This window comes from Podarcis liolepis, assembly GCF_965112155.1.
Source record: "Podarcis liolepis genome assembly, chromosome: 3".
Taxonomy (NCBI): domain Eukaryota; kingdom Metazoa; phylum Chordata; class Lepidosauria; order Squamata; family Lacertidae; genus Podarcis; species Podarcis liolepis.
The window spans coordinates 49,478,429-49,506,033 of NC_139557.1; the positions used below are offsets into that span (position 1 = coordinate 49,478,429).

Sequence of the window (27,605 nt, forward strand, 5' to 3'; positions counted from 1 at the left end):
CGCGGCGCACTCTTCGTTTCGTAGCAGAATGCCGCCGGCCTGAACTGAAGCCCTGGGCTGCTCGAGGGCAAACCGGGGTCTTTAAAAGAGACCGGCGATCGACGGGTCGCTCTTACAAAGAAAGTGTGTGGGATCCGGGGCCCTTGGGAGAGGCGGATCCGCTGCGGAGTGGGGTCTGGGTGGGAGCAGAGACGGCTTGGGCTGGCTTTAAAGCAGACTCCGTCCTTTTGCCCTTTGCTCTGCGGCCGGCTTCGCCTCCTGCCGGCTCCAGCCTTGGGCTTGGGGGTGCCCAGGAAGGCGGCGGGGAAAAGCGGCGCTGCGCCTTTAACGGGCTCTGCGCGGAGCTCCCGGCAGGAGGCGTGTCTCTCGCTCTAGCTCGCTCGCTCGCCCGCCTGCCTCGGCTCGGCTGCCTCGGCTGCGGCTCTCCAGTGAGCTCGGCGCGCCGCCTCGGCTCCTCAGCCCCAGAGCCCCGTCCAAAGCCAGCTCCGCTGACTTTTCTCCTCCCCGGTCGCCCTGGGCAGCAGCGGACAAGGTAAGGAGACCTCCCCGATCTGCCCTGGGACGCCAAAACATCCATCTCCCGCTTTGTGTGTGGAGCTAGATCTCTGGGCTTAGAGATACTTCACAGACGAATTATTTCATTTTATTGAGGATTGGGACGCGAGGCGCCACAAAAACAGCGAAGGGGAAGCAGCAGCACCTCGAAGCGATCGGGATGGATGGGTGGATGGATGGGAGGGAGCGGGCGGGCACTTCTGGGCGCTGCCCGGATCTCTCTCCCCAGCACAGCGAGGCAGGCGGGCGAGAAGATAGACGGGGCGAGCAGAAACTCCGACGGAAGGAGCATCTGTCTTCCTTTCGAGCCACATCTTTCATCCCGGTGTTTATCTCATTCATCTCTTAAGGCAGTTGGATCTCCCCCTCTCTCAATGCCAGGGCTAAGAGCTCACTTACTTTGCAGCAAGTTCAACGGGAATCAGTAGGGCTCCCAATGAAACGTGGCTAGGAGGACGGAGATGCAACTTTGCCTGCTTGCCTATCCATCGCCTCCACTCGCGCTTTGGCAAGGGGGTCGCACACTTCTTCCCACCCCCACCCCGCACTCAAAACTGGTCTTTCGCAACAGACTGTGGTACCGCGGGAAGCCTCCCGCCGCCTTTTCCTTCGTCCGGAGCTTCGGAGGGGAGTCTCCGAGGTTTCCAAAAACGGAGCCTGAGGCGGTGCGATTCTGCTTCTCCTTCTTTTCCGTGCCCACCCTGATCCGAAAGCTTTTCTTCTCCATAGCAACGACGTGTGTCTGTTTATAATACATCAAATCGCCCAGTTGGAAAGGGGTGGGGGGAAGGAAGAGAGATATACATACACAGAGAGAGACTTGTCATTTAACCAGGGAGCTTAGGGTGCCATCCGCAGCCCATGGGGACTGTGAATGGCACAACTCCCATTTGCCTAGCCCTGGGGAATGCCTCGGAGTTGTACCCTTTGGTCGTGGAGTCCACAGAGCCATGCTAATTTCAAGGGGGCTTTCTTAAGTCGGTGGGTTGCAGTTTTTTGGGTGTCAAAGAAAAAGAGATGCCGGTTCTTTTGCCACCCCCGATTCGCAAGTCGATTAAGCCCAAGGGCTTGAAACCGATTCCCAGTCCGAGCTAGCACCCAGCAGCTACGCTGAAGAACTTGAGTGGAAACCAATGGGGACTCGGTTGGCTTCAGTCCAGGCACTTCGCCTTGTCTAGGCTGTATATGTGCCAGCCGGCCCCCAGTTGGCTGAGAGCCAGGCATTCCTGTTTAATTGATTTGTAGATCGGGGTTTTAGACTGCCAGGACAACAGTACTATTCCCCAGCCTCCTCCTGATGATCTAAGAAGGAACCGGGACAAACAAAACCAGCTTCCTTAGTGCAAACTCTCCTTAAAGGCCGAATTGCCCCTTCCCCGAGGAAATCGCCCTTAGACAGAAACGTGCCTTTGTGTAATTAGTAATGGTTGTAAAATGTAATAGAAAAAAATAGAGTGAGGCAAAGAATGAAGGATAAAGGAAAGCTTTTTAAATTCCTTTAAACTTTGTGAAGTGAAAGCCTAGTTGGGGTGGGTGGGGAAAAGACATCAGGAGGAGGTGGCGGAGGTGGAGGAGTGATATATGGACCAAATCATAAATGTTTGCATTCGCTGGTTGAAAATATGCTCAGATGTGCACCGCTGTGAAGTCCAAAAAGTGCCTGAACAAGTAAATCTATCATATCCTCGGCTCCTTAATTAGGATGCACGTCTCTTCGGCAGCTAAAAAATTAATTACCACCTTAAAATCCCATTAATCATCGGCGCAGCAGAAACAGGACTGTGAATCTGGGCTCCGCTAATAACCGGCAACCGGGGAACCTCTTGCTTTAGTGGCTGCTGGTGGGAGTGAAGGAGTGGGCCGGGATGTGTTTTCTGAACTGATAATATCAACATTCATTTGAGTGCTTTGGCAAAGGGCGCGCGGGGAGGTGGGGGCAGAGGGAGGCCCAGCTTAGCCTACTATGAGCTTAGCTCAGCAAAGCTGCAAGAGATGTCTGCGCGCGCGCGCGCGCGCACACGCACACACACACACACACACACACACACACACGGAATGCTGGTCAAGTGTTGCAAAAAACCCACCCAGGCCTTTCTTCAGAACAGCAGGATAAGAAATCTGATGGGAGCTGGCAGAACTAAAAGGCCTGTTTGTTGGAGTAGGGCTGCTTGTGGGGAATAGAAGTTCAAGAGTCAACATTTGTCAAAGGCCCTGTCTAAATTCACTGAGAGCTTTCAAACAGTGAGGGGGAAATTGAATTTTCCAAGGCCCTTCTCCCAATCCCTAGAACCAGATGGTAGACGAAATCACCTTGACCTGCAGCTAGGAAGCCTCTCCGCACCCCTCGCCAAGCTTTCAAATCTCCTTCCAGTAGAAAGAGTATTTTTAAAGAAACCTGAGGTGGGGGAAGCAGATTAGTGAATGTGCAATTAATGCCAATGAAACTCTTAGCTTATTCAGGAATACTGCATCAGAAGAATTGCTTTATTACCCAGGGCATGCGTTTTTAGATTGGTTTCATATTATTCGCCACCCAGCTTTCCGTGCTTGATATATGTATTTTCATTTCCACTTCACCTGCGCTGTGACCTTGGATAGCGAAAAGATGTTCCTGCTAGACAACGTATGGCGAAGAGGTAGAGTAAATCAAGATGCACAACAGGAAATTGAGTATTTAAAGCTCCCCCTCCCCAGCAACTCTCTGGTGGTGAAGGGCGGGGTCGCAGTTAAATAGGTTCCAGGGAACCACTGTCAGAAAAGAGACATATTAACAGGCCAAGTCATAATCAGCTTCCTCGGCGAAATGCCATAAAATCAAAGCTCTTAAACCTTGGGAGTATGTTGAGGAAAATGCCAAGGGGGAAACTCTGGGTACTTCTGGTGTGTGTGTGTTTAATTAATAATGAACAGTGTTGTTAATAGATAGATAGATAGATAGATAGATAGATAGATAGATAGATAGATAGATAGATGTTGGTAAATAAAGACTGAAATGCCAGCTGCAGCCTTACTTAGCAAAGGGCAATGGAGATGGTAATTTCCAAAGCCGAAATTAATTATATATTTCAGAAAAGGCCTAACTCCTCAGGGAGCAATTCGAAACCATTACAATCAACCAGCCATTAGCCATTCACATTGGTGGGAGGTGGGTTTCTGCCCTAAATGTGGCCAGTCGATTTTTCTGTACTTTCTAAACAGTTGGTGGACCAAAGACATGCACTGTGGTATAACTGTGCATTGAAGAACAGAGATCGGGAGGGCTGGCGGGTTTGGGTTTTTTATAGCACACTGAAAGGAAGTGAGTTTTCATAAAATATAGGTAAGACAATCAAAACAGTCGAGGATAATCAAGGCAGAGACTGCATTGAATTATTTGAACTATGCAGTCAGATTGCAGGTTTAAAATATTTTGCTTGTCTCTTTGTTTTGAAGCCTTGGGAGGGGGGATAATTTATTTTCCTGTCCAAATGGACAGGAAAATGCATACACGCTGCTATGCATAGATATAAGCGCCTCGTTGCCAAATCCATTAAAGGAGTGTGGTGCTGTCCGTGGTGCTGAAAAGGAGAGGGACCGTTTCTTCTACTAAATTTCTTCAGTACAAGTTCGGTAGCTGTCCGTGGTGGTGGTGATACCTTTCTGCTTCACAAGCATCAGACAAGGGTTGGAGGCGAAGACGAACGTTGCAAGATTTAAAAAAATTGCAGTATCTTATTTCGATGTTTCTCTGGTTGGATGACAATGCGGCAAACCTCCTAAAATGCAGGTGACTGGGAGGAAGAGGTGGGGAAGGAAACAAGATGAATAAAACCTTCCGCTTTAACAAGAGATTCCCTCTCAAGTCTAGTATTAGCTGATATGTAAGCCAAAGGTTACAGTGGAAATGGTAAACGCTTTAAAAATAAAATAAAAGAGCAGCTTTAAATCCTGAACTTGTATAGTTTTCAGTGATCCAATGCCTTCATGTCTAGAGACACCTGATAGGCTTTATATCAGTTCCTTAAAGTAGGAAGACACTTCTTAATACTCTCAGAAACTGCATTGCACACTCTCTTATTCAGTTGATCTTGCTCCAAGTAAAGCAAATGAGCAGCAAATCCAGGAAACAGGCTATCTCAAAGGCACGTTTGCCGGCTAGATATTCCAACTGCACACTGAAGGAGTCGCTAGATATCCTTGTTTTCAGCATTAGGTACTTCTTCCTCCCTGCAAGTGCTCCAGTATAGTCAGATCGTTTGATTGAATTGCCTGCTAGACTGCAGAAGTAGCCATTCATGATACTTGTTTTTGACACAGGAGTTAGATTTGCATCTTAAAAAAAACAAACCCAAAAACCCCAGCGATGTTTAGTTATCCCTTAGTAGCAGGTAGGTTTCAGTCGGCACTTCGAAGTAAACGTGTGCAGAGGAATGTCAGTGCCTGTAACAATAGAAAGTTAGTCGGATTTGCTATCCATCCTATAGCACGAGCTTCTGACAGTCAAAGGTCCAAATAAAATAGATGCATTAAGGCTGCAATTCTATTCAGACTTCTCTGGGAGTAAGTCCCGGTAGACCAGTGAGTAGGATCGGAAGTATGTAAGTCTATTTCTTGATACAGTTGGAACTAGAGAACTTGGTCCTAGATCCATTTGGATAAATAGTCAGTTTTCCCGCAGGTATAGGTGTATGCTTCACTTAAATAAGATCTCGGCCGTCTTGATTGATAGAATCTCTCTCTTAGACATTCTACTGCATTAAAGTGGGCTAGCCTCCAAACAGAAGATTAATCTCCATTCATTTTCGTATGGAGATAATAGGAATGATCTCCTCCACCCTGTCTCACGTAGTTAGTAGTCTGATTCATGGAAGACTTTCCATTAGGGTTATATAAAATGCTGGCTTCTCCTCTACCAATGCGTTTTAATGACTCCTCAAAGGTTCAAATCCCCCACTTTTTAACTTTTTTTAACCTCCCCCTCTTTGTGTAGAAAATAAGGGAGGGGGGAATCTGCCACCATTGACACTAGTGAATAAATATTTTAATGGGTGGTGGTGGTAGTGGGTAGTTAAAGCAAAGTGATTGAAACGATAGCTACTTAAGAAGGCAAATATCTTCTTCTCCAGCGAAGGCTACAAACTGCACACCACTTACACTGGCACAAACCCAGTCCTTATATATCAGTGGTACTACTCGGGAGTAAATAGTTTGGGAACTGGGAAACAGAAAGCTTTCATTTCAGCAGACTGTATATTCCAGTTGTGTTGTAAGTACTGTCCCCCCCCCAAAGGGGAGGCATTTTAAAACTGAGAGCCTTCGCAAGCTATTAGCCATATATTTTTTAAAATGAGGGACGTCTCGAAAAAATAATCCATATCTCATCCACTCATTATTATTCCTGGGTGCACTGTGTAGGTCCTTCAGCGGAGTATAAATTTTTAATCCTAACAATCCCTGTCCTAACCTAGATGTTTAGTGAGTCAGTGATAAAGTTACTATTGAAGGAAATGAGGATTTGATGGGCATAAACAGTAGAAAGTGAATGAGAATGTCCGGACATATGGAAAGAAGAAAAACCTGTTTGTGGATATGTTTTGAAACAATAATAACGTCATCGCCCCCACCTCCAGCTCTTAAACGAAGTGCTGTCTCCCCAGCCAGCCATTCAAAAATTAATTCTGATAGTATCTGTCTCTCTCACCCAAAGGCTGCAATTCTAACTCCACTTACCTGGGAGTAAGCCCTACTGAAATCAATGGGGATTACTTCTGAGTAGCCATGGTTAGGATTGCAGCATGCAATTTGGTTGTATTGAAACAGATCCGCAGCCAGTTCAAGACTTTGCCCTTAGTTCCCCTGTAGTTCTGTTGGGGCTGTGCTGACGGACCATTGTCCAGACTGGGGGCTTGGGCTCAGAGGAGCCAGCATTGTGGACACCTGAAGTTGAGCCAGGCACCAACCCAACCACATTCTTTTTGGGTTTAACTAGGGCTACGAGCCTGGTGCGTGTCAATCTCCTTCCATGGGCGTTCTGCCCAATAACTCCCGGGGCTTCAGATCGGACACCCAGACGGAGTCGCAGACCTCCTTCTGCTCCTTTCCCAGAGCACGGCTGGAGCTTATTGGAAGAGAACCATCAGAATGTTAGGCACGTCATGCAGCCAAGTTGGAATAATAATAATAATAATAATAATAATTTCCAAGAGGCGATGGGATCGGTTGCATAAGAGGCCCGGGGAAGGCTTGTGCGGCTGGCAGCCTTAAGGCAAGACAAGCTCTCTCGCTTTCTCGCACTTCATCTTGGCTGCGCGTCAGAAGCCGTGCAGCAGTGCAGCAGAAGGGGAGCCCAACGGCCAGGCGAGTGCCCGCCTCTCGCTCGGCAGCGGTTTCGCTAGCTCGGGTTGCCGATTGATTTCTCTCTCTCTCTCCCCCCCCCCCCCGCTCCTCGTCTTTCTCTCTCCCCCCCCCCCATCTCTTCTCGCCTGCCTCCTAGGTTCGCCCGACTGGCCACGGCGCCTGCCTATGCCTGCCCGTGTGTGCGCGCTCGGGTGCGCGTGTGTGCGTGTGTGTGTTTGGATTTCTCGAGGATCCTCTCCCCGCCCCGCGCTCAGCCCGACGACCATGGATGTCCCACCATTCCTTGCAGTTGAAGGTTGCTCCTTGGCGCAGTGAATGAAGATCATGCAGGGATTGCTAATGGCTTTGGGAAGCGGAGAGCCTCTCCCTTCGGTGTGACCATGCCGTGATCGCGTCTCCGGGCCAAACACTTCCGCGGCTCCGCAAGCTCGTGGAAACCGACCGCAGCGGCGGGGCTGGTGGCGGCTGCTGGTGGCGGCGGCGGCGCTGCTGGGGGGGACAAAAAGCGGACGCTTGACGCGAAGGGGGCCAAGAGGAAAAGCGGCGCGTGTGTGCGTAGGAAACACCATGAAGATTATTTCCCAGATTCTAACTCATCCAGTCTTCAGAGGCACCATTCGGCTCCTGCTTTGCTTACTGTGGATTGGATATTCCCAAGGAACCACGCATGTGTTGAGATTCGGTAAGGCGGCTTTCCCTCCCTCCCCCCACCCCCCGTAACGTTTGCTGGCATCTCTATGTTTCCCGAGGATTTTGCCAAGGAAGGAGGGGGCAGGTTGAAAGGAGCGGGGAAACGCGGGTGGATGGGTGATGGAGCTACTTCCGGGCTAACACGAGTATGTTTTTGTCTCCTCCCGATTGTATTAAGGCGCCAACTCCAGCCTTCGCCTTCGCCTTCTTTTCCCAGCGGCCGCAAAGCAGAGCGCGGTCGCCCCGGTCTCGATAATCCTAGGGAACTGACTAGCGCCCGCCCCAACCAAGGCGGGTCTGGGCTGGTCTTAAACCCAGCTTGCTTTGTTGCTGCTTCTTTTGGAGTTGCCACAGTGCGGGTGGGAAGCCTCTGAGTCTGGAGGGCCGTTGCTGTGTTCATAGTTGGCAGTTGCTACAAATGCCACCCCCCATCCTCACCCCGGCAGTCTCTGCCCACGGAGAGATGCCAAATGCCAGGGCAAGGTTGCTGACCACAGCCCTGGAAGGAAGGTCTCTCCGGCGCTGTGTCTCCTTTAACGTGTGTTTACTAAGGGGCCTTTGAATTAGGAGGGATCAGGCCGTTTGATAACAGAGGAAATTAGGAAACTGCTTTTCAGGTTCTAGCCCCCACCCCTGACCCCCTCAAATGATCAGCGAACTGGGAGCTGGTAATGATTTCTTCGTTGACTCAGAGAGTGCGATCCACGCACCACGCAAGCCAAATGTCTTGCTTTTAAAGAAGCGTGACTGATGCCTACAGGTGCCATCCACATCCCATCCAAGTCAATGGAGTAACTTCCGCTGAGAATGATCTTCGAGCACACCCGTTTACTCGCGAGTAGGTGGCCGCAAAGCGGGTTGTGGATCACGGGGTGAAGTTTCTTGCCCTCAACACGCCACTCTTGTTCCATGGGGGTTGGTAGAGTGTTTTCCGAGTGAGTGATTGATTGATGGATCGTGGCCAAAGAAACTCTCGAAGTTTCAGGAGCGTGCCGGAGATTCAGATACCACCACTGAATCTTAGACTTGCTCCCCGACAGTTTTTCTTTATAAGCTGTCCTTTAACCATCTTTGTGGACCCCAAAAATGTGGACTGTCAGGGTAGAGGAAAAAGGTGTCCACCAGCCACGCTGCAAGGTCAGGGTTTTGTTGTGAATCTCCCAGAGCAACGTTGTCCGAGGAAAGTTATTCCAAAGTTAGGCGAGAATTAAAACAGACAAAGAGCAGGAAGCAGCGAACCTTGCAGGTGTTTATGACCCAGTCCTAGAGAGTGTGTAATCCCATTGAAGCCAATGTTGAACTGAACAGTTCTGGATTTCATGCCGTGGCGTTTGACCAAAGTACTAGTGAGATATGGATGAGGCTTGGGGCAGGGGAGGGTGGCGAGAGCGCGGGGAGTTGCTGTCCCAAGCGAGAGGCGTCCTTAATTTCCCATAGAAGCAATCCTTCTCGCCAACCATCATTAAACATTTCCACTCCGGTGGAGTCCCTAGGGACTCTTTGGTTTCGCTTGTTTAAAACCGGAGGAAATAAATCTGGGTGTCGTAAGAGAGGTCGGTCCTGATTCCAAAAGCAGCGGGTTGGTATTGATCAGCTGTGCTGGATTCTGAGTCCCCCCCCCCCCCCGTGATTTTTAAAGCACGTTGCTCTTAGCAACCATCTTCAGGAATGCCTGGATTCCTTTGAATAAAGCTCAAGATGGTCCGGGGGGGGGGTGTGTGTGAGGTGGGGTGGGTTGAACTTCAGGGAAGTCTGACCTGTAGAGCTCGTTGAAAGCAGCAGGGAGCTGTCTGTTGTTGGTGACAGGAGGCACGAGTCCCTGTTTATGACCGAACGGTGGGATCCGCTGGGCTGTGAGAGTCAACGCGCTGTTCCTCACGCCTTTCCCAAAAGATGCTCTCTGAGTGAATGGAAGGTGCCTTGCCCGGGAATTCCCCCTCTCCCCGTGCTGGTTTGTTCCAACGAAACATTGACTTAGAAGAACGTTGTTGATCGATCAGACAGTAGAGGTGACGCCCCCTCTTTCTAAAGGCACACGTAGACTCTGGGCACCTATCAATCCCTCTAGAGTTTAGACGGCAAGGAATATACTACTTCCAAAGTAAGGGCCCAATTGTGCACAGACATACTTGGATTAGAACCATGTAATCCCACTGAGTCAAATGCGTGTGCGTTTGAAATCAGTTTAAATCCCATTGCTTCATTTTAACAGGATTGTGGAACAGGTTGGTACTCTCACTTCCCAAACTATTTTCTGCTTCCTCCAAAAAATAATCTGCTAGGGCTGAAGACCGCGTGTAGGTTTAGAATCTCAGAGTTTATCGCTCGTCTCGTCCTCCGTCCCCCCCGCCAGCTGAGCAGTTACATTTTATTGGAGGGAGGGAGCAAAGGTTGCGCGAGATGCGAGGCCTTTGATTGCCAGCTGTGCCCAATGCCTAATGCTGCCAGGAAATGCCTGATGGCTTTTATCGAGGCATTCCAGTGTGTGTTGGGGGTGGTATGCGTGTAGAGGCATAACTCGGAGCGATGATGGAAAACAGAAATAATTGGGGGTTAGCTGAGCGACAAGGAGCTGGATTCTGAGATCCTCAACCGCTGTTGTACCGGCTCCCGCTTTCTTTCTCCTCTCTGGAACCAGAAGGGGATCAAGAACCAGCAAAAAAACCGCACCCTCTTCACCTCTAGCTACTGTGATTGGCATTTCCCGCGGGGTATACGTCTCTTTCCGTGTTGCCTCTTTTACGCGCGAAAGTTTAGGTGGATCACAATCTGTGAGAAGCTGTTGCTACCTGGTAATTAACGCTCCATCAGAAGCGTTCAGCCAGTTCGGGCACAGCAAGGCCAAGCGATACAATGGAAGACCCTGCTTGGGTCGCTGCCTCTGTTTGCTGGAGCTCATTATGATGGCACAACAAGCAAACGGCCAAGTTTGTGGCGGGCGGCCTCTGCACAAATGTATTATCTAGCGACACGCAGGGAAGTTTCTTACTTTACAGTCTTTAAGGGAGAGATACCTTAGAAAAGGGCTTCAATGGAGATTCCTGCGCTTTTGGGTTCTGGACTTTGCACAGTGAGAGGAGAGGCCGATAAGAGGGTCATTGCAGGAGCATTGCTGCAGATTTCGGTGAAAATCTTGAATTGACGCTCCCTGTGTTAAACAAATAAGGAGGAAATCGGAAGCATATATTTTTATTGCGTTGGATGCAGAAATGTTCTGTTGGGGCATAGCTATGGGGGCCTGGGTAGCCGTATCTCAAAGGACTTTCACTGTTTTTATAAATCTAGGCTTTTGGAAGGTCTTTTCCTTCCACAATGTGCTAGGGAATGCATTTACTTAACATTGATTTGTCCAATAATTACTCATCACAGAAGGACGCTTAGTGAGGAGCTCCACTGCCTTGAACACACCAGGATATCGTTTCAGTACCACGGTCAGTTCCCGGAGTTTCTGATCGTCCTGGTCTGTGCTCTCTTTTGAGCACCTCGCTATGGAAAGGTTGTTTTCTTCATCCAGCTTCTTGTTATGTGGATTTGCAGTTCTGCAAGCTGTATATCTTAATGAATTCTATATTCTTGAGTCTTTGGGCCATAGTAGTTTAACTTCTGGAAGAAATTTCCTTTTGAAATCAGTGGGAGGCCAAACCTAAACACATATTTACTTTCTTCCAGGTAACTATTGTGTACGTTATGCCTGCTGGTTTGATTGGAAGGATCCAGTGGGCTCTTTGCTTCACTCAGGTGCCCAAATCAAATGAGCATCACAGGGTGCAAGCAAGACTCGCACTTCCATCTTAAAAGCATATCTTAAAACTTGAGCTGCCTCTTCATTAGTGACAACATAATTCATCGTGTACATTTTATTCAATTGGAAAAATGTTTACATTTGCCTGCATTCACATATGAGTAAAGCAATAGCTCTGAGGAATATAGGAAACTGTGGTTTGTTTGTTTTTTTGCTTTTGGAAGATGTATCAATGTTGCTATAGCCACCATCTTGGAACAGGCATACTCTCTTTAGTGTGTGAGAGAAGAGTGAATGATCCTTTTAAGATTGTGCTTTCCACCTACAGCTTTCATAGATATATCTATCTATTAAAAAAAAAATTCTCTCCTGTTCCTCCTGATTAATAGGATGAAATATTTTTAGTTTATGAAAAACTTTAAACAATTAATTTAATGAATTAATTGATTAAACATTGCCCTAAAGGAAAAGGTAAAGGGACCTCTGACCATTAGGTCCAGTCATGGCTGACTCTGGGGTTGCGGCGCTCATCTCACTTTACTGGCTGAGGGAGCCGGCGTACAGCTTCCGGGTCATGTGGCCAGCATGACTCAGCCGTTTCTGGTGAACCAGAGCAGTGCACGAAAACGCCGTTCACCTTCCTGCCAGAGTGGTAACTATTTATCTACTTGCACTTTGATGTGCTTTTGAACTGCTAGGTTGGCAGGAACAGGGACCGAGCAACAGGAGCTCACCCCGTCACGGGGATTCGAACCGCCAACCTTCTGATCAGCAAGACCTGGGTTCTGTGGTTTAGGCCACAGCATTGCCCTACTTAACAGTAAATCTCACTGTTCCTACTGGTAAGAGTGATTAGAATAGTAACTTCAGTAATCAGTCTGCTGCAGGGGTTTGCCATACCTTTGGGCCTGTGGGCACATTGGCAAACTGAGGAAACTATCACAGGCACTCTGCAACGAGGCATGCACCACAACCTACAGTATTTGATTGGCTACTGGAGAATGCTTGTTTCAAGCTTAATTGAAGCAGGGGCAGGGGCAGGGCATCCTGTGGGCACCAGGGAAGGTCTCTGGGAGCCCATGTGGATTGTTCATGGTGTATTGTGTGTAAAAAATTTGAAGCAGGTCAGAGGGGCAGTGCAAGCACCACCGCTTCAAACAGGAAAATCAAAGAGTTTCCAGTAAGGATATGTAATAACTGAAAAGGACACCTAGTAGCTCCTTGGAGCTAGTAGTAGCTCCTAGTAGGTCCTGTTTCTTATTTGGTGTACACACAATTACATTTTTAGATTTTGCTTTGGCATTTTCTATTATACTACAGTATTTAAGGACGCACTTATACCTAGCACATGGTCAAATGGCCCTCAAAGATAGCTTACAAAAAATAATGGATTAATCAATAGTTGAAAGCATGGCATAGAGTAGAGCAGTCAAACAGGAGCCCTTGCTGTAATATTGCCCTCTGAGAGTACTGTTATTGGGGAGCAGAGTGCTCTTGCACTTATGTCCTGCTTGTAGGCTTCTCACAGGCACCTGGTTGGCTACTGTGAGAGCAGGATACTAGGCTAGATGGGCCACTGGCTTGGTCCAGAAGGCTCTTCTCATGTTATTGTGAGTATACTTATGTGGAGACTGAGCCCTTTGATGGTGTGGAGCAGAAACTGGGGGAAAGAGAAAGCCTTTCTCCACCCCATCAAGCTAACCAGTCAGGTTTCTTTATTCCTGAGGAGACCTTTTCCTGCCCTTCCCTGGGAGCTGCAGCTTTTTCCAACTGAATGGCTACTCCATGCGTTAAGCTCAATCAAATTTCTTCAGAACCTAGTAGCAAGTTGTTGTCATGCAGCCATACTATTAATTTTCTAAAATACAAACTGCATTCAAGGAGATAAACAATTCATGCTATTCTGTAGTATGAGGTTATCATGCTGGGGATATTCATTGTGCCTTTCTGTCTGCTTTTTGTAAATATATGCAAAGAACTTAAGGGTAGCCTAAAGATCAGAGGAGTGTGAAGCCTTGTAATTTTTTTAGCACAAGGACTTCATAACCTTCAATTCCATGCTGGTTGTGACTTATGCATTCTCTTTACTCTGAAGAAGCCTTGAGATCCAGTTGAGACCTCAGATGTAGCCTTTAGGGATTCAGCTAGTTAACATTACTCTAATCCAAATGCTAATTATCTTTGAATGCATACCATATTTAAGACTTGAAGATGCAGTTTGCTGGAAAATTTCCCCACACCCAGCCTACAGTCCTCAGACTCATGATTCCTACTGCCTTCAATGGGAGTCAGAATAAGTGATATATAGATTGCAGACACAAAATGTTGCATGGCATCTTTACGTTTTCTTAATCTCTCATCTTCATCCTTCTTTGAATGGCATAATATTGGCAGCTGAAGGCCATTTTTCTTGTCAAAAAGAGACAGTAGGACTTTGTATCATGTGTGGTTTCTCAGGGTCTTGAGATGCATGTTTGTATCAAGAGTGTTTTACTAAACTCTGATCCTAGTCAGGTCCCTAGAGTCAAATTTCTACTTTAATTTATTACACTTTCTGGAAAATAATGATACAGACACAGTCCTTTTGAGTAAGAAAGTAAAAAGCAAAGGAGGAAAGGAAATCGCCATTTTTGCTCATCACTTTTTGTTGCTTAGGTGTCCCTTCAACATTATGCAGTTTCTGGCTTTCTATCTACAGGGGTGCCCTTTAAGTGTTCAGGTTGGGAAATGGGAGAGAGGAAAGACAAGCTCCATGCCATCTCCATGTTTTATGGTGTTATTGCTTAGGAGCACTCATATCCCTGGGTATGTCTCAGACACCATCAAAAATACTCTTTAAACACTCATCTTTAATTTTAAATATATCCATGAGAAGGCTTTTGAATCTTGCTGTTTAATTGCTTCTCTCACCCCTGCCACTCTGCTGAAACTTAAAATGGTACTCCTGAATATCTGGTTTGAGATACACGAACAAATTCTGTCAATGTTTCATCCCATTTGGCTGTATCAGCCAAAGAAGGACATACTTGCTCTTGCAGAACTATAAAATGAGGAGCTATAATTAGTAAGGTGGAAACAATTGGAACACTAAGAGATACAGCCCCCAAGCTAGATATTTTGGACTACAACTCCCATCAGCCCCAGCAAAATGCCAGGGATGATGGGAGTTGGAGGGCAGATCCACACCACACACTTAAATCACATTCAATGCACATTTGACCATATTACTTTCCCCAAAGAATCCTGGGAAGTGTAGTTTCACTCTCATAGAACTGCAATTCCCAGTTACCAGGACTCTTTGGGGAAAACCATGTCCTTTAAACTCACGGAGAAGAGGACTACTGATGGCTGCTAGCCATGATGGCTCTGCTCTGCTTCCTCAGTTGGAGGTGACCATGCTTCTGAATACCTGGAAACCACAGGAAGGGAGAGTGCTCATCTGCTCAAATCCAGAATTACTGGTTTCCTGCAGACATCTTGTTGGCCACTGTGAGAACAAGATGCTGGAGCAGATGGGCCATTGGCCTGTCCCAGCAAGCTATTCTTATGCTCTTAAACATACGTTGAATGTGCTTTAAAAGAATAGTGTAGAATTGCCCATAGTCAAAAGCAGGGCAGTCCAACACTTGGCCCTCAAGGCCTTTTTCAGTGATCCTTGGCAACATATTATCTCTCCCCGCCAACCGCAGCCCTCATACTGCCTTCCCAAAGGAGGCGCTGGCTTTGGGAAGGAGGCATGAGGGCTCTGACAGGGTCCTAGAGTCCTCCTTCCCAAATCCTAGTTAGTGCTTTCCCAGCTTTGGGAAGGAGTTAGGAGGGTTTTAGAAGCCATTGCCTTGTGCCTCCTTCCCAAAGCCTCACTTAGGGAGGCCTCACTCTGGGAAGGCAACATGAGAGCTTGGAGAGGGGGGCATGAAATTTTGGCCTCAGTACTCCTGCACATACAACAAGGCAGTGTGTGGCTCATGGGTTCTGTGTCAAAGTACTCTTGCAGTCCACTTGGTATGAAAAGTTGGACCTCCCTAGAAGTATCTGGGTGGGAAAGGCTTAGTAAAACCTTGAATGACCTCTGGTGGCAGCAGCTAAGTGAAGGCTCTTTGGAGACAAAGAGAGAACAATGACATTCCTGTGATTTAATTCCAATTTTAGTGATGGTGAGCTGTAAGTGTTAAATATGCCTGTTGCTTTCTTCAGGTTGTGTAAAAGCAATCAGGGATGAAAATGGCTATGCAGACAGCCTGAATTAAATCTCACCTTCTATTCCTAGCTTTCCATGATGGGAAGTAAAGCACAGCTAGGGCTTTTGCATGGAATGGTCCACTAATGCTCTTACTAATGGAGATTTAATGATAGGGTATTGACAGCTGGATGATTGTTTTTCCAAGGCCATTATTATAGTAACAGGGGGCCAAAAAGGAGGGCATTGAGACAATCCATGTCTTTTTCAGGGTCTCTTTCTGTGCTGGAATTGTGTCTTTTACTTGACTGTGCCCACAGCAGGCAGTGCTCTTTCCAACTGATTACTCTCTTTCTGGAAAAAAAAATATATTCTTTGCTGCTCTTTCAGTCAGTCGTCCAAGTAGGAAAGTAAAGTCAAACTGAATTATGCATTAATGCATTGAACTTGGAGAGATCACCACGACTTTCCCCGTTTTTCTGCAGGTGCTTAAACTGTGCTGGAGGATATTTGTATGGCAAGAGAGTAGCTCTGAGATTTTCAGAGAGATGTGAAAGAGCCTGGGTAGTTTTGCAGCCTCTATGGAACTGAGAGTGAGGGTATTTTCTTCCCTGCTTGTTTGTTTGTTTATCGGGAGCTGGGGAAAAAAGTTCACTTGCTGAGGGCAAGAGGCCTTCTGTGTGCATTAACTAGGTATTTAAACTCAGTCTTCAGCAGGAACACCAAAAAAAAGAGGGGAAAAAATTTTTAGAGGAAAGCTAAGGTTAAGAGTCTCTCGAAGGAAGGAAGGAATGCACAGCATTGTTATTGACTGGTCCAGATTAAAGAGCAGAGCGGAAGATTTCAATTTGATAACGTCACAGCCCTTCCTGTTTTTCTTTGGCGCTTGTGCCGACAATTTTGTAAGGTAATTAAATTGGCTGATTGAAGTCACAGTGGTCATGGCGTGATAAAGACCATTTGGATTTAATGGAATTTAAAAACAACGGTGCGCAGCACACAACTCTTACCGAACAAGAATTTTAATGACCCATTCAGGGTGCTGACTAAATAGAATGTCCTGGACAAGTTTAATTGAAAGGGCAAACCCGATTAGGTGTATGCAGTCTTTATGGCCGGAGATAGGGGAATTAAAATTATCCTTTTTAAAAGACTCATTAATGCATTATCAAGATTTAAGGCCAGTCAAATAAGCTTTCTTCTATGGGGTAATCTTTGGAGGTTCCCCCGGGCCTTACCACTCCACATTTAAAGCCAAGCAACTTGTGTAAGGATGTCCTATTGATCAGAAATATAAGACAGATTTTGTTGTTGCTGTTCGTTATTGGCTGCTTTTGGTTTGTGGAAATCACGGAGAGTTCAATTAACGCTATCAATATAAATTTGAGTGGTGAGTAATGTGCTCTCTGCTAGTGGAGATAAGGAATTTGCAAATAGATTTATTTGGTGGATTCCAAGCTTGAAAGATTTCCCATTTTACACTCTGCTTTAGTCTCTGCAAAACTGCTCTCCCTCCCATCACCCGCAATAACCTAGAGAAGCCTTTTTTCCTCTGTGGTTTAATCTTCCCTGCCCTAAAATATCTCACAATGGAGGTATTGCTAGATGCTCCATCAATGACGCAAAAATAAAATAAGGTAAACTGAGGAGCCTGCTGTTTCCATTCTCATCCATTTTCAAGACTGTATGCAAACCCATTAAAGATGTGGTGCTGTCCCACATGTTGAGAGATTAGAGGAAATGCCATGCATATCATTATGTAGTCACACTTCCATAACTGGGGGATAAAAAGGCCAGCCAGTTAAAGTGGGGTCATCATTCTGTGCCTCCCAAAGTACATGGATCTTCCTAATTTCACCATCATCAGAATGTAGCTACATGGCCATGCATGGAGCTAAGTGATGATGGAATGGCATATCTGTGCCCAAATGTAGAATATTATATGGAATCTAGTATTTTTGAGCACCATGTGATAATGCTGGATGAGATATATAACATGATGATTCTTGTATCTGCTTCTAAATGAGTTACATGAGGAAAGGCAGCCCATGTATTTTATTGGAGTGGTAGCAAACGTCTGAGCTTCAAAATTATGCAGAAGTAAACAATCTTTCAAGTCCAGGGCTTTGCTGCTCAGCACAAAAATACTTGGGGTATTTGCCTTGTTGACTATGGCTTGGTGCCATTTTATTCTTGCTCTAAACACTTAAGCCTCCATACACCTTCTGCGTAGCCAGAAACTAATCTTCCAATTTGTTAAATGGTAAGCAATTTCAATAGAAGGCATCGCCTCACTTGCTCTGTGTTTCTCATTCTGTTGAATTGGACTCCAGTGATACAAAGTTTGCTTAGTAGAGACAAAAAGGGGCAATTGCTTGATTTTCAAATTGTTGATCTATTCAACACCTATGAGTGCACTTTACCAAAGATGAGTGCCTGTGCACAGCTTTAAAGACAGGGGGGGGGGGAGTAGGAGGAAATAAGAACATAGAGGTAAATTCTCACTTGCTGTGAGGGCAGGGGTTGGGACACTGGGACCTTCCAGATGTTGTTGGATGACATTATCTCTGGCCATTACCCATGAGAGTTGGGAGTCCAATATCTGGAGGGGCATGGGCTCCCCATCCCTGATTTAGAGATGGGACTTAAGACTACATCGAGAGAGAGAGAGAGAGAGTTTGGTCTAAGCAAGCAAATGAAAGTGATTCCATTATCTCTCTCTTCTCTTGCTACTTTTTGGGTTGTTGGCTTCTGGTAGACTTTGCTTGGGGGTGGGAGAAGTCAAGAGGTAGTTTATTTTATTCATTTATTGTATTTATATCCCACCTATTTCTCCAAGTGGCTCAAGGTGGCCTACACCAGTGTTTCCCCAACTTGGCTCTACAGCTGTTTTTGGACTACAAATCCATCTTCCCTATCTAGCAGGACCAGTAGTCAGGGATGATGGGGATTGTTGTTCAAAAACAGCTGGAGACCCAAGTTGGGGAAACACTCTTCTCCTCACCCCTTTATTTAATCCCCACAAGAACGTTGCGAGGTAGGGTAGGCTGAGAGGCAATGACTGGCCCAAGGTCATGTAGTGAGCTTCATGGCCAAAGAGAGATTTAAACCCTGGTCTCCCAGGTCCTAGTCTGACACTCAAACCACTATACCCCACTGGCGTTGGGAGGGCAATAGAAGCCCCACACACCTGTCTCAGTCATGCTACTTGAAATCCTTTAAATAGAGATGCTGTATTTGTGGGGAGGGGAATGGGGTTGAACCTCTAACCATATGTGTTGTGCCATAGCTCCTCCACGCACAGCAATCAGTCACAATCAAAATTCCATTAACTCTGGTCTAATTGGTTTGATCTATTTTGGGCAAAATGTTGAGGCAGTTAAATGTTCCTCACCTATATTAGAAAATTATCTGAAACAAGATTTGGCAACATTTCTGAATTAATCATTCAGGATTTAATTTCTGAAATTTGCTTGTAACGAATGTTAAAATAACAGTATTACAGGGAGCCAGTGTGATGTATTGGCTTGAGTACTGGGTTAGGACCTGGTGAACTAGGGGTCAGTCACAGTCTCTCAGCCTAACCTACCTAAACAGTGTTGTTTTGAGAATAAAATGGCGATGCGGGGGGGGGGGGCAGAACCATATGTACACCACTTTGAACTCCTTGTAGAAAAGATGAGGTATAAATGTAATAATAAATGATGTTTACCTAGAAGTAAGTTCTACTGAAAAGGGTACTACACAACATCCTAACTAACAAGGGAACCTGCACTGTACTATCACCAATGTTACTAATATTTTGCATTCCAAGTCCACCAGAGAATTAGCATTAGAAATGGAAAACACCCAAGCATACAAACATCAGCTATCACTTGATTTCTGTACCCTTTGTTATCGTACACTTGATAACTCATGGCGGGATGTGCAAACTAGCTCAACTGAAAAGCACTGTATGTGTGATTGTATAAAAGTTATTTTGGAACTAGGGTGACCCATTCAGAGAGGCAAGTCACTGTTGGATGTTATAGTCTGGAGCTGACCGAAAACTAAGGATGCTCTTTGTGAAAGCTTACATCAAAAGCACCCACACTTCCCTTGCTTTTTCAGCAGTGTGACATTTCTGATCTTGCTGTGCTGCACAGTAAAGGCAGCGATGAAAGCTCTGCAACACAGAAGTCACTCAATTGCTCCTCCTCAGAGTGAGGGTAACGTGAAAGTTTCATTTGTTCTCAATTATGTCTCCATGTAGACAAAGCTGAATGGCGACATGGTGTCATGATTCCATCACACTCACTACACGATCCCTGAATAGATGGGTGAGAGAGACAGTGGAAGGAAAAGGACAATGGAAAAAGAACACACAGTGGCTGTGGATAAGCAGAACAATTCTCAAAAGGAACCTTTGGTCTTGTTTCAAACCAAGTATAGTTAACAAACTTTCAGAGCAGCACTGCTAGAGTCATCAAGTGATGTTAATGCAAACCATCTCCTTAATGCCCTATGGAGATCCCTCCATGTGTTGGCTGATGGAGGGATCATGACCTCAAAGTTTAGGACTCCCTCCATCTCTCCCCCTCTCCTTTTGCACAGCCACAGTATCATTAAAATCCCAGCATTTTGAATACGATGCAGCTTTCAAAACATAGATATAGGGCCACTGTAAGTTACTTTGAAACATTTTTGTAGTAAGTCATGAATGAATGAAAATAATACAGTTGTACCTTGGTTTTCATACAGCTTAGTTCTGGTTCCCAAATGCCACAAACCCGGAAGTGACTGTTTCAGTTTGCGAACTGAATGTCCAAAGGGAGTTCTGTGGCTTCCGACTGACTGCAGGAGCTTCCTGCAGCCAATCAGAAGCCGTGCTTTGGTTTCCGAATGTTTTAGAAGTCAAATGGACTTCCAGAACAGATTCCGTTCGACTTCCATGGTACATCTGTATAAGATTTGAGTCTTGCACTCAGTGCATTTATGTGAGCCTATCCATTTGCAGAGAGTAAAGTTATGGATGGAAGTTTGTTTAAAAAAGCAAATAGCCACAAGATATTTTAATCCAAACAAATCCCTAATCAAACAGGAAGTTCTGAGACAAAATTTATTAACATTTATAATAAAAACCTTAGGAATGGGCTACAAAGGAAGGTGTGTGTGGAGGAGAAATGGAATGAAAAATCAGAGAGAAAAGGATTGTTGGAAGCCATTTTTCTCTTAATTATTGATTGCAGGTGTTCAAATTGTTCAATGCACTCTTTTTCTGGGCAAAGGAGGTATTAGAGATGGATGACTTAGTCAGTAACTCAGAATCATTGCCCATCTGTGCCAAAAGATTTTCTGAATCCGTAACATTACTTCTTGGAAAGGCTAAAATCCTATTCACTTACTTATGATGAAATCCTTTTGAGATCCCTGGGCTTCTACTCCTGAGTAAGTGTTTATAGGATTTGCTATAAATCCTAATAAGATTGATGGGTGTATTCTTGAACAAGTGTGCATATTATAGCTGATTATCTCAATTATGGTAGGGTAGCATTGTGGCACAAAGCTGGATATCATGTATGCATGCACCCTCACAACTCTTCTAAAGGGCTTGCCCATCCCCTTCAGTGGAGGATCACGAGCCATCACTTTGCATTTTGTATTGGCTCCCCATTGACATAAAGCTGTTGCCTTGATCTATGTAAAAAAACTAGTGTGCAATCTGAACATACAGTCTCTGGATTGGAATGTTGCAATATAAACCACAGGACTAATCTACACTGGTGAGTTATAATGTTAAAAATACGATATAAAAAAGTGACACCAGAGGACGCTGTAGAGCAGCCATCTGTTGCCAATGGGAAATTGCATTGGGAGCTGTCTTTTTTTATATAGTGTTTTTAATAGCGTTTTCCAGATCAGCGTAGATCCGGCCACAATCTTAAATAAGCAAGTACAAGTAGCTTTTAAAGTGATGACTGACTGCTGCTTAGGAATTAAGTTATCAGATGGGATATTTATAATGGGCATATGGCCTGAACCGGGATGCAACCACATTCTTTTTATAGCATGTGAAACTCGGAGTCCAATTAGAAAGCCTGACACTTAAAAGAAGCACAAACTTGCCATAGGCACCACAGCATCCAGGGAGGGAAAGATTAACTGCTTCTTCTGCCCCAACCTAATCAATGCCCCCCCATACTACTCATAGTTCTGGGGGAATGACGTCCTTTTTGTCAGTATGTGGGGATGGTTTTTGTTGAGATTGTGGTGGAAGAGGAAAGGAGTCAGCCTCTCCTCCCTGAACACTGCAGTTCACTTACCTTGAGCATGCTTTTTTAAAAACAAACCAACCCTGGTAGGCTTCCTGATGTCACATTTAGCATCATGTCTGGTCTGGTAGCTTGGTCATGGGTTTAATGTAAGAATTAATACTAAAGATTCCCAGACATCATGCTATGAAAGAGATTCAACGTATTTACAAGATGGCATAATTTGCTACGCAGGCAACTCCTATATGCACCACACCCTCAAAGAAGAAGGCAAAAGTACAGATTAGAACATTAAAGCAAAATCGAAGCCGCCTTTTAATACAAGAAAATTGAGATTATGGATTATATCTAAAGGAATTCTTTTATATCTGGTACTTCTACCAGTTTTTGGTGTCTTAGCAGTGGAATGAATGCTTAATTTGCACCCATAAACATTCTGCTCATCTCAGGAGCTGAAAGTCAGTCTCATATTTCACCTGGAGTCCTTCAGAAATGCTCAGAACAGGATCAAGTATTACATAAATAATTCATTCTTTTCATTGCACATTACAGCTCTTAACAAGCGCCAATATCACGACTCAGCACCTAGGGAAAGCTAATATGCAGCATTATTACTTCTGTGGTTTTGATCTGTTTTACAATATTTAGAATCCTTCCCAAAGTTGTACGTCATCTGTGGGAACTTGAGAAGGGAGTGCCTTCTCTGCCAATCTACGCTCTCACCTTTAAACCCTTCATATATGGATTGCCACAGTCTTGTTCATTCCAGGAAAGTGAATCCGTACATGTAAATGAATGTGGGTGAGGGTCTGTCTACACTAATGAAATGCATATTAAAGTCAAGGTGTTCCCCCCACCTCCCCAAATGTACAGGGTTGTGAACTGATAAACCTGAACCACTCATGAAGAGGTTGGTTTGGTCACCGAAACAGATGTCTGGTCTCCAGACCACCCTCTGGAGATCTGAGTGGCTGCTAGAAATATTTGCATTTGGTCATTAGTACATTCAGATGGGCTTTGTTTGCACATTGGTACATGTGAATATTACTCTGGGGAAATGATATGGTTTAGCTGACTTGTCAGCTGAAAGGCGACAATGGATTTAAATCCACTGAGCCATAAATAACTGGGAAATGTATTAAAGGAAGGATCAGACTCAGCTCCTTTGGGTATTTAGCATCTATGCAGAAGCATTTCAGACTTTTGCTCTTTCCCTGCTGTGTAGTCTCTGAAAAGACTTAGTATAAAGGAGTCAGTCTAGCTTTAGGGAACCAGAGACCTCCCAACAAAACTGGAAGAAATTTAAAGTGGTAAGGATTATAGCAAACCCAGGGACACCGGTGCAATCATCATTTTCATGAGTATTTGCTGCTATATATTGAAATGTCATCTGTTTTCCATTTGTGTTCATTTTAAAAAAATTAATTGGTTTATATCTGCCCCATCCCCATTCTGTTGTAAACTAATGTATTAAAAATATGGAAAAAGTTATTTTCTGGTCAACTAAGATTGGCCTGCAAAACTATTCCCAAGTCAGTTGAGATGTGGTTTGAATTTCAGAAACATCTGATGCCCTGAAAAATAATTGGACATAGTTTGTAGTACTTCCTGCTGCTAAATAAGATTGGCATTGTGCCCATAAAGGATTGGCCAATGGACACAATATATCAAGAACTGTGCTCCAATGATATGAAGGAAGAGGTGTCTGATAGATTTTACCCAATGCATTCTGAATGAACTGGGGCAACAAGAACTATCATTCAGGACAATGAACCCCATTAAGAATTATTTTCAGAATGTACACTTCATTAGCCTGAATGCACACTGGCTCAGGAGGTCTGCTTCTAACTGTGTGTGAATTGCATTAAACGATTATATGGATACGGTACGTATATAATCTTTCGGAATGAAAGGGACAGCGGGAATGAACACATTATTTTTATTAGTAATGTGGCTTTTTATTCTCAGACACCAACGATTTCTGCCAATCTTTGTAGTGAACTTATCCGCCTACTCATTCAGTCTGTAGACTGTGCCAAGAGTAAAAAATAAAACAAAAATCTTAAAAAGTAAAAAAAAAACATTAAAAAGACATTAAAGGATCTGTCTTAAACATCTTAAGGCTAGGGGAAATCACATTTAAAGATCAAACTAACATTAGCTAGCCACATCAGAACATTATCTTGAGCATTGCCCAGTAGTGACCTTTTGTATCTAGACACTCAAGTTTTACAGTTTAATGTGAATCTCCAGGCTCTAGTGACTTCATGCCAGACCCATAATTTTACTCAAAGGCTTTAGGGCTTAGGAGGAAAAAAAAGTCTTAAGTGTTTCAAATGGCTTCATTTTTATTCCCTTCTGGTACCAGCATCACTCTTTCACTGTTCCTAGTGACAAGCAACCATAAAATAAAAATTAAAAGCCACCTCTAACATTTGTAATGTGAGAAGAATCCTTGCAGTCTATTCACCTGGTTGTAAAAAAAGAAAAAATAAGTCAGAGGGCAGATTCAAGAAGTACTTCTAGCAGATTCCTGTCCATTGACAGCCCAGGTCATTTTGAGCAGGAAATCAGACTGATGCACCATCACCTCCCTGGGGAAAAATATAAGAGCAAGCCTATGAAAGCAAGGCGGGAGGAACACCAGATCTAGAGCTCTGTTGATCTCACACTGGTGGGTGGGTGAGTAGACAACCAAAGGGGAAAGAAGTATGCCAGCTCATAGACGTTTGGCTGATCTATCTTAGTATTGTCCACACTGACTGGCAGTAGTTTTCCAGATTTGCAGGAACGGGGCATTCCCAGCTCTACCTGGCAATGGCAGACCAAACCTGGGACCTTCTGCATGCAGTGGCCTTTCCCCAGGGGGACTGGGAGACATTTCCCTTTGCTCAGGGGGCCTGTTGGGGGAATGGGGGAGTTTTGGAGCCAGCATATTTTGGCACCTGAGGTGGAGCTCTTCCCTCACTCACACACTGCAGTAAAAATATAAAAACAAAATAAACAACTGACCTATTGCTGTCTATTATTGAGGCACAAAATTGGTTGGCTGAGAAAAGTGCCTCATTTTACCCAATGGTAGGGCATCTCCTGCTCTTGCCCGCCTCTGTATGCAGACATGTGTGTGTTCCATTCAGCAGCCCTCAAGCAAAAAATAAAATAAAAATCTATCATTTCTTTTAGTGCTTCACTTAATGCAAGCTCTCTCTTTTTGCTAAAATTGGTGTGTGTGTGTTTTTTGTCTTCTTCCAATTGCCTTCGGCTAAATCTTTCCAATTTGGGAAAGGTCTTGTAAAAAGCCTGCATCTGTCTCTTGCCAACAGGGGTGAAAATGGAAGTTCAACGAAGTTGTGAAGGTGGCAGAAATGTCACCACCAGGTCAGAATTGACTGTAACTAGGAAGATACTGACAGAAACAAATGCCATCTAAGAGAATTATAGGAGAGAAGAGATGGAAGGAAGCAAAAAGTAAGGAAAGGGATGAAGGACTGCAACATATTCCTCAACAATTAAGAATACCTCAAAAGTTCATTGGAGAAAGATAAATATATTATTTTGTAAATTGGAAAATAAAACTACCTTTAAAAGCACCCCCAAATCTATAGAATTAAACATTCTACAGTTGAATATGTTAAACACACACAGAGAGACAAATAGAGTAGCTTAGCCACTGTGAGAACCAGATGCTGTACTGGAAGGGTCTTTGATCTAAACCAGCAGAGATCTTCTTATGTGCATAATGCATTGTTTCCATCATCCGGAATCACATTGTTCTGCCCCATCCTTTCAAAAAGGGAGCGCTATGTCTTAGATAACTGAAACACATCTTGGTTTGCAACATCCAGAAAAGATTATAGTAGAACATTCTGGTTGGTGATTCCAGAACCGGACCTGCACTGCTATTTTTTTGGAAAGAGGGAACATAGAGAAAATTGTTTCATATCCTAGTCAAATGTTCTGTGCTGCATCGAGCATGATTGTGACTCAAGTACTGCCAGTGGTCATGGACATATCAATAGATCACTTACATCATTACCTCCATGGGGGGAATGTGATTGCTCAATATGATTCTTGCTGCTGGCTTCTTGAAAGCCCCAAAGCCCTGAGGGAATCTGCCTCTGTAGTTGGAACAAAATAAAACAGTATGGTTTTCTAATTTAGCATCTCTGTGGAGGGCTTCAGTGGAATGTTGATGTCTTATTAAGCATACTAAATATTAAGAGACTTGTAAGCATTGCAGGAGACTGAATAGGGAGAATCCCTATCAGAATGTGAAAGCTCTTGATGGAATGCTTTTCTGAAATGTGTTTTTCAGGATAAAACTATAGTGAAAAGTAATAAGACATGGGGGGGGGGGGAATTGTTTTCTCACTGTTTCAAATTATTCGTTTATTTTATTCCCTGCTATTTACATCCTGTCTTTGAACCCAAGGTGGCGCATGTGGTACTGAGGTGCTCACCCATCTTGCCACAGATCACACCCAGAGCTGCTTAGTTCAGCCAGTGGCGTAGCTAGCCGCATGGGTGCCCGGTGCAGCACATGCGTCCTGCAGCCAGGGGCAGGGCGAGCCCACCCATGGGGCAGGGCTTGCTGCATGGAGTCTCCCTGCCGCCTCCCCCTCAGCTGTCGGGCGGCTGAGGGAGAGGCGGTGGGCAGCCACAAGCCCCACACTGCCGTTTCAGGCAGCGCAGAGTCAGCAGGAGCCCAAGCCACCATGTCACTCCCAGGAGAGATGAGTGGCTTGGGCATGCCACATGGTAAGTGCCGGCCCCCACGGTGTGGCACCCAGTGCCAGCCACATTTCGTTATGTTTGCTGACTGAACTAAAAAATTCTGTGAGCTCAATTTTTTAAAATTATTTTTTAAAACTTATATTTTTGTCATTTGTCACCCCACCCCCAGTGATGATACCCAGGGCGGCCCACACACCCCGCACCCCCTTCCTCCACCACTGGTTTCAGCTAGATGGTAGCCTCATCTAGCCTCAGACCATACCTGGGGATCCATAATTACAGAGAAGTAAGAAGAAATTGTACATAGAAAGTCAGTGATCAACTAATGCCCCATATCCTCATGCAAAAGAATTTCTGTTTATTCATTCCGTTTTACCCCACCCTTCCTTTGAAGTGATCATGTTTCTCTCCTGCCCATGTTATTCCAATATAAAACCCTGTGTGTTGTGCTAGGCTGAAAGGCGGCAACTGGCCCAAGGCCACCAGTAATCTTCATGGCTGTGTGAAGATTTGACCTGCTTGCCCCTAGTCCTGGTCCAGCCTCTCTCTTCCACTATGCCACACTGGTCCTCATTTGTTTGTTATTCTTGGCATCCAGCTGTCTCGAGAGACAATGGAGTGCATCTCCGGTGGTGAAGACAAATTGCTGGAGAATCACAGTGCCTGCTGTGGCTGCAACGACTGGTAACTCATAACTGCTTAGTTCAGGCAGTGGCATAGCTAGCCGTACCATGTCGTTTTTGCTGCGTTTGAAGCAGTGGAGTGACCTCCTCAGCCTGGGCAGTGTGTATGGAGGTCCTGGTCTGCCCAGGCGACAAGATCACCCTCTCAGCCTCACTGATGAGGCCCAAAGGAAAGCAGAGTAATATGTTTGGCACGAGCTTGGCTGCAGGTTCTCAGTATGTGCTTGTTTATTAGAGATACTATGCTACCTTTACTCCAATGAGCTCAAGGTGGTCGCAAGGTTCTTACCCTCCCACCTTTTATTCTCACAACAATTATGTGAGATGCAGTGAGTGACTGGTCCAATGACTTCCATGTTTGGAGTGGGGATTTGAACTAAAGACTCCCAGGTCCAAGTCTGGCACATTTATCACTATACCACTCTGGCTCGCATATA

The 27,605-nt window shown here is 45.1% G+C and overlaps 1 protein-coding gene across 4 annotated transcripts in view; it reads left to right on the forward strand.

Annotated features, from left to right (window-relative positions):
• The first annotated feature begins 309 nt into the window (after window positions 1-309).
• Window positions 310-27,605, forward strand: part of GRIK2 (glutamate ionotropic receptor kainate type subunit 2) — a 440,357-nt gene continuing 413,061 nt past the window's right edge. Inside the window, exons 1-2 of one of the 4 annotated variants that reach the window (XM_083497629.1) lie at window positions 310-532; window positions 7,028-7,573. In XM_083497629.1, the coding sequence (XP_083353755.1) occupies window positions 7,459-7,573 (115 nt within the window). In that variant the 5' untranslated portion in view covers window positions 310-532; window positions 7,028-7,458. The remainder of the gene's footprint in view (window positions 533-7,027; window positions 7,574-27,605) is intronic. The other 3 variants (XM_083497626.1, XM_083497628.1, XM_083497627.1) reach the window with 3 other exon arrangements.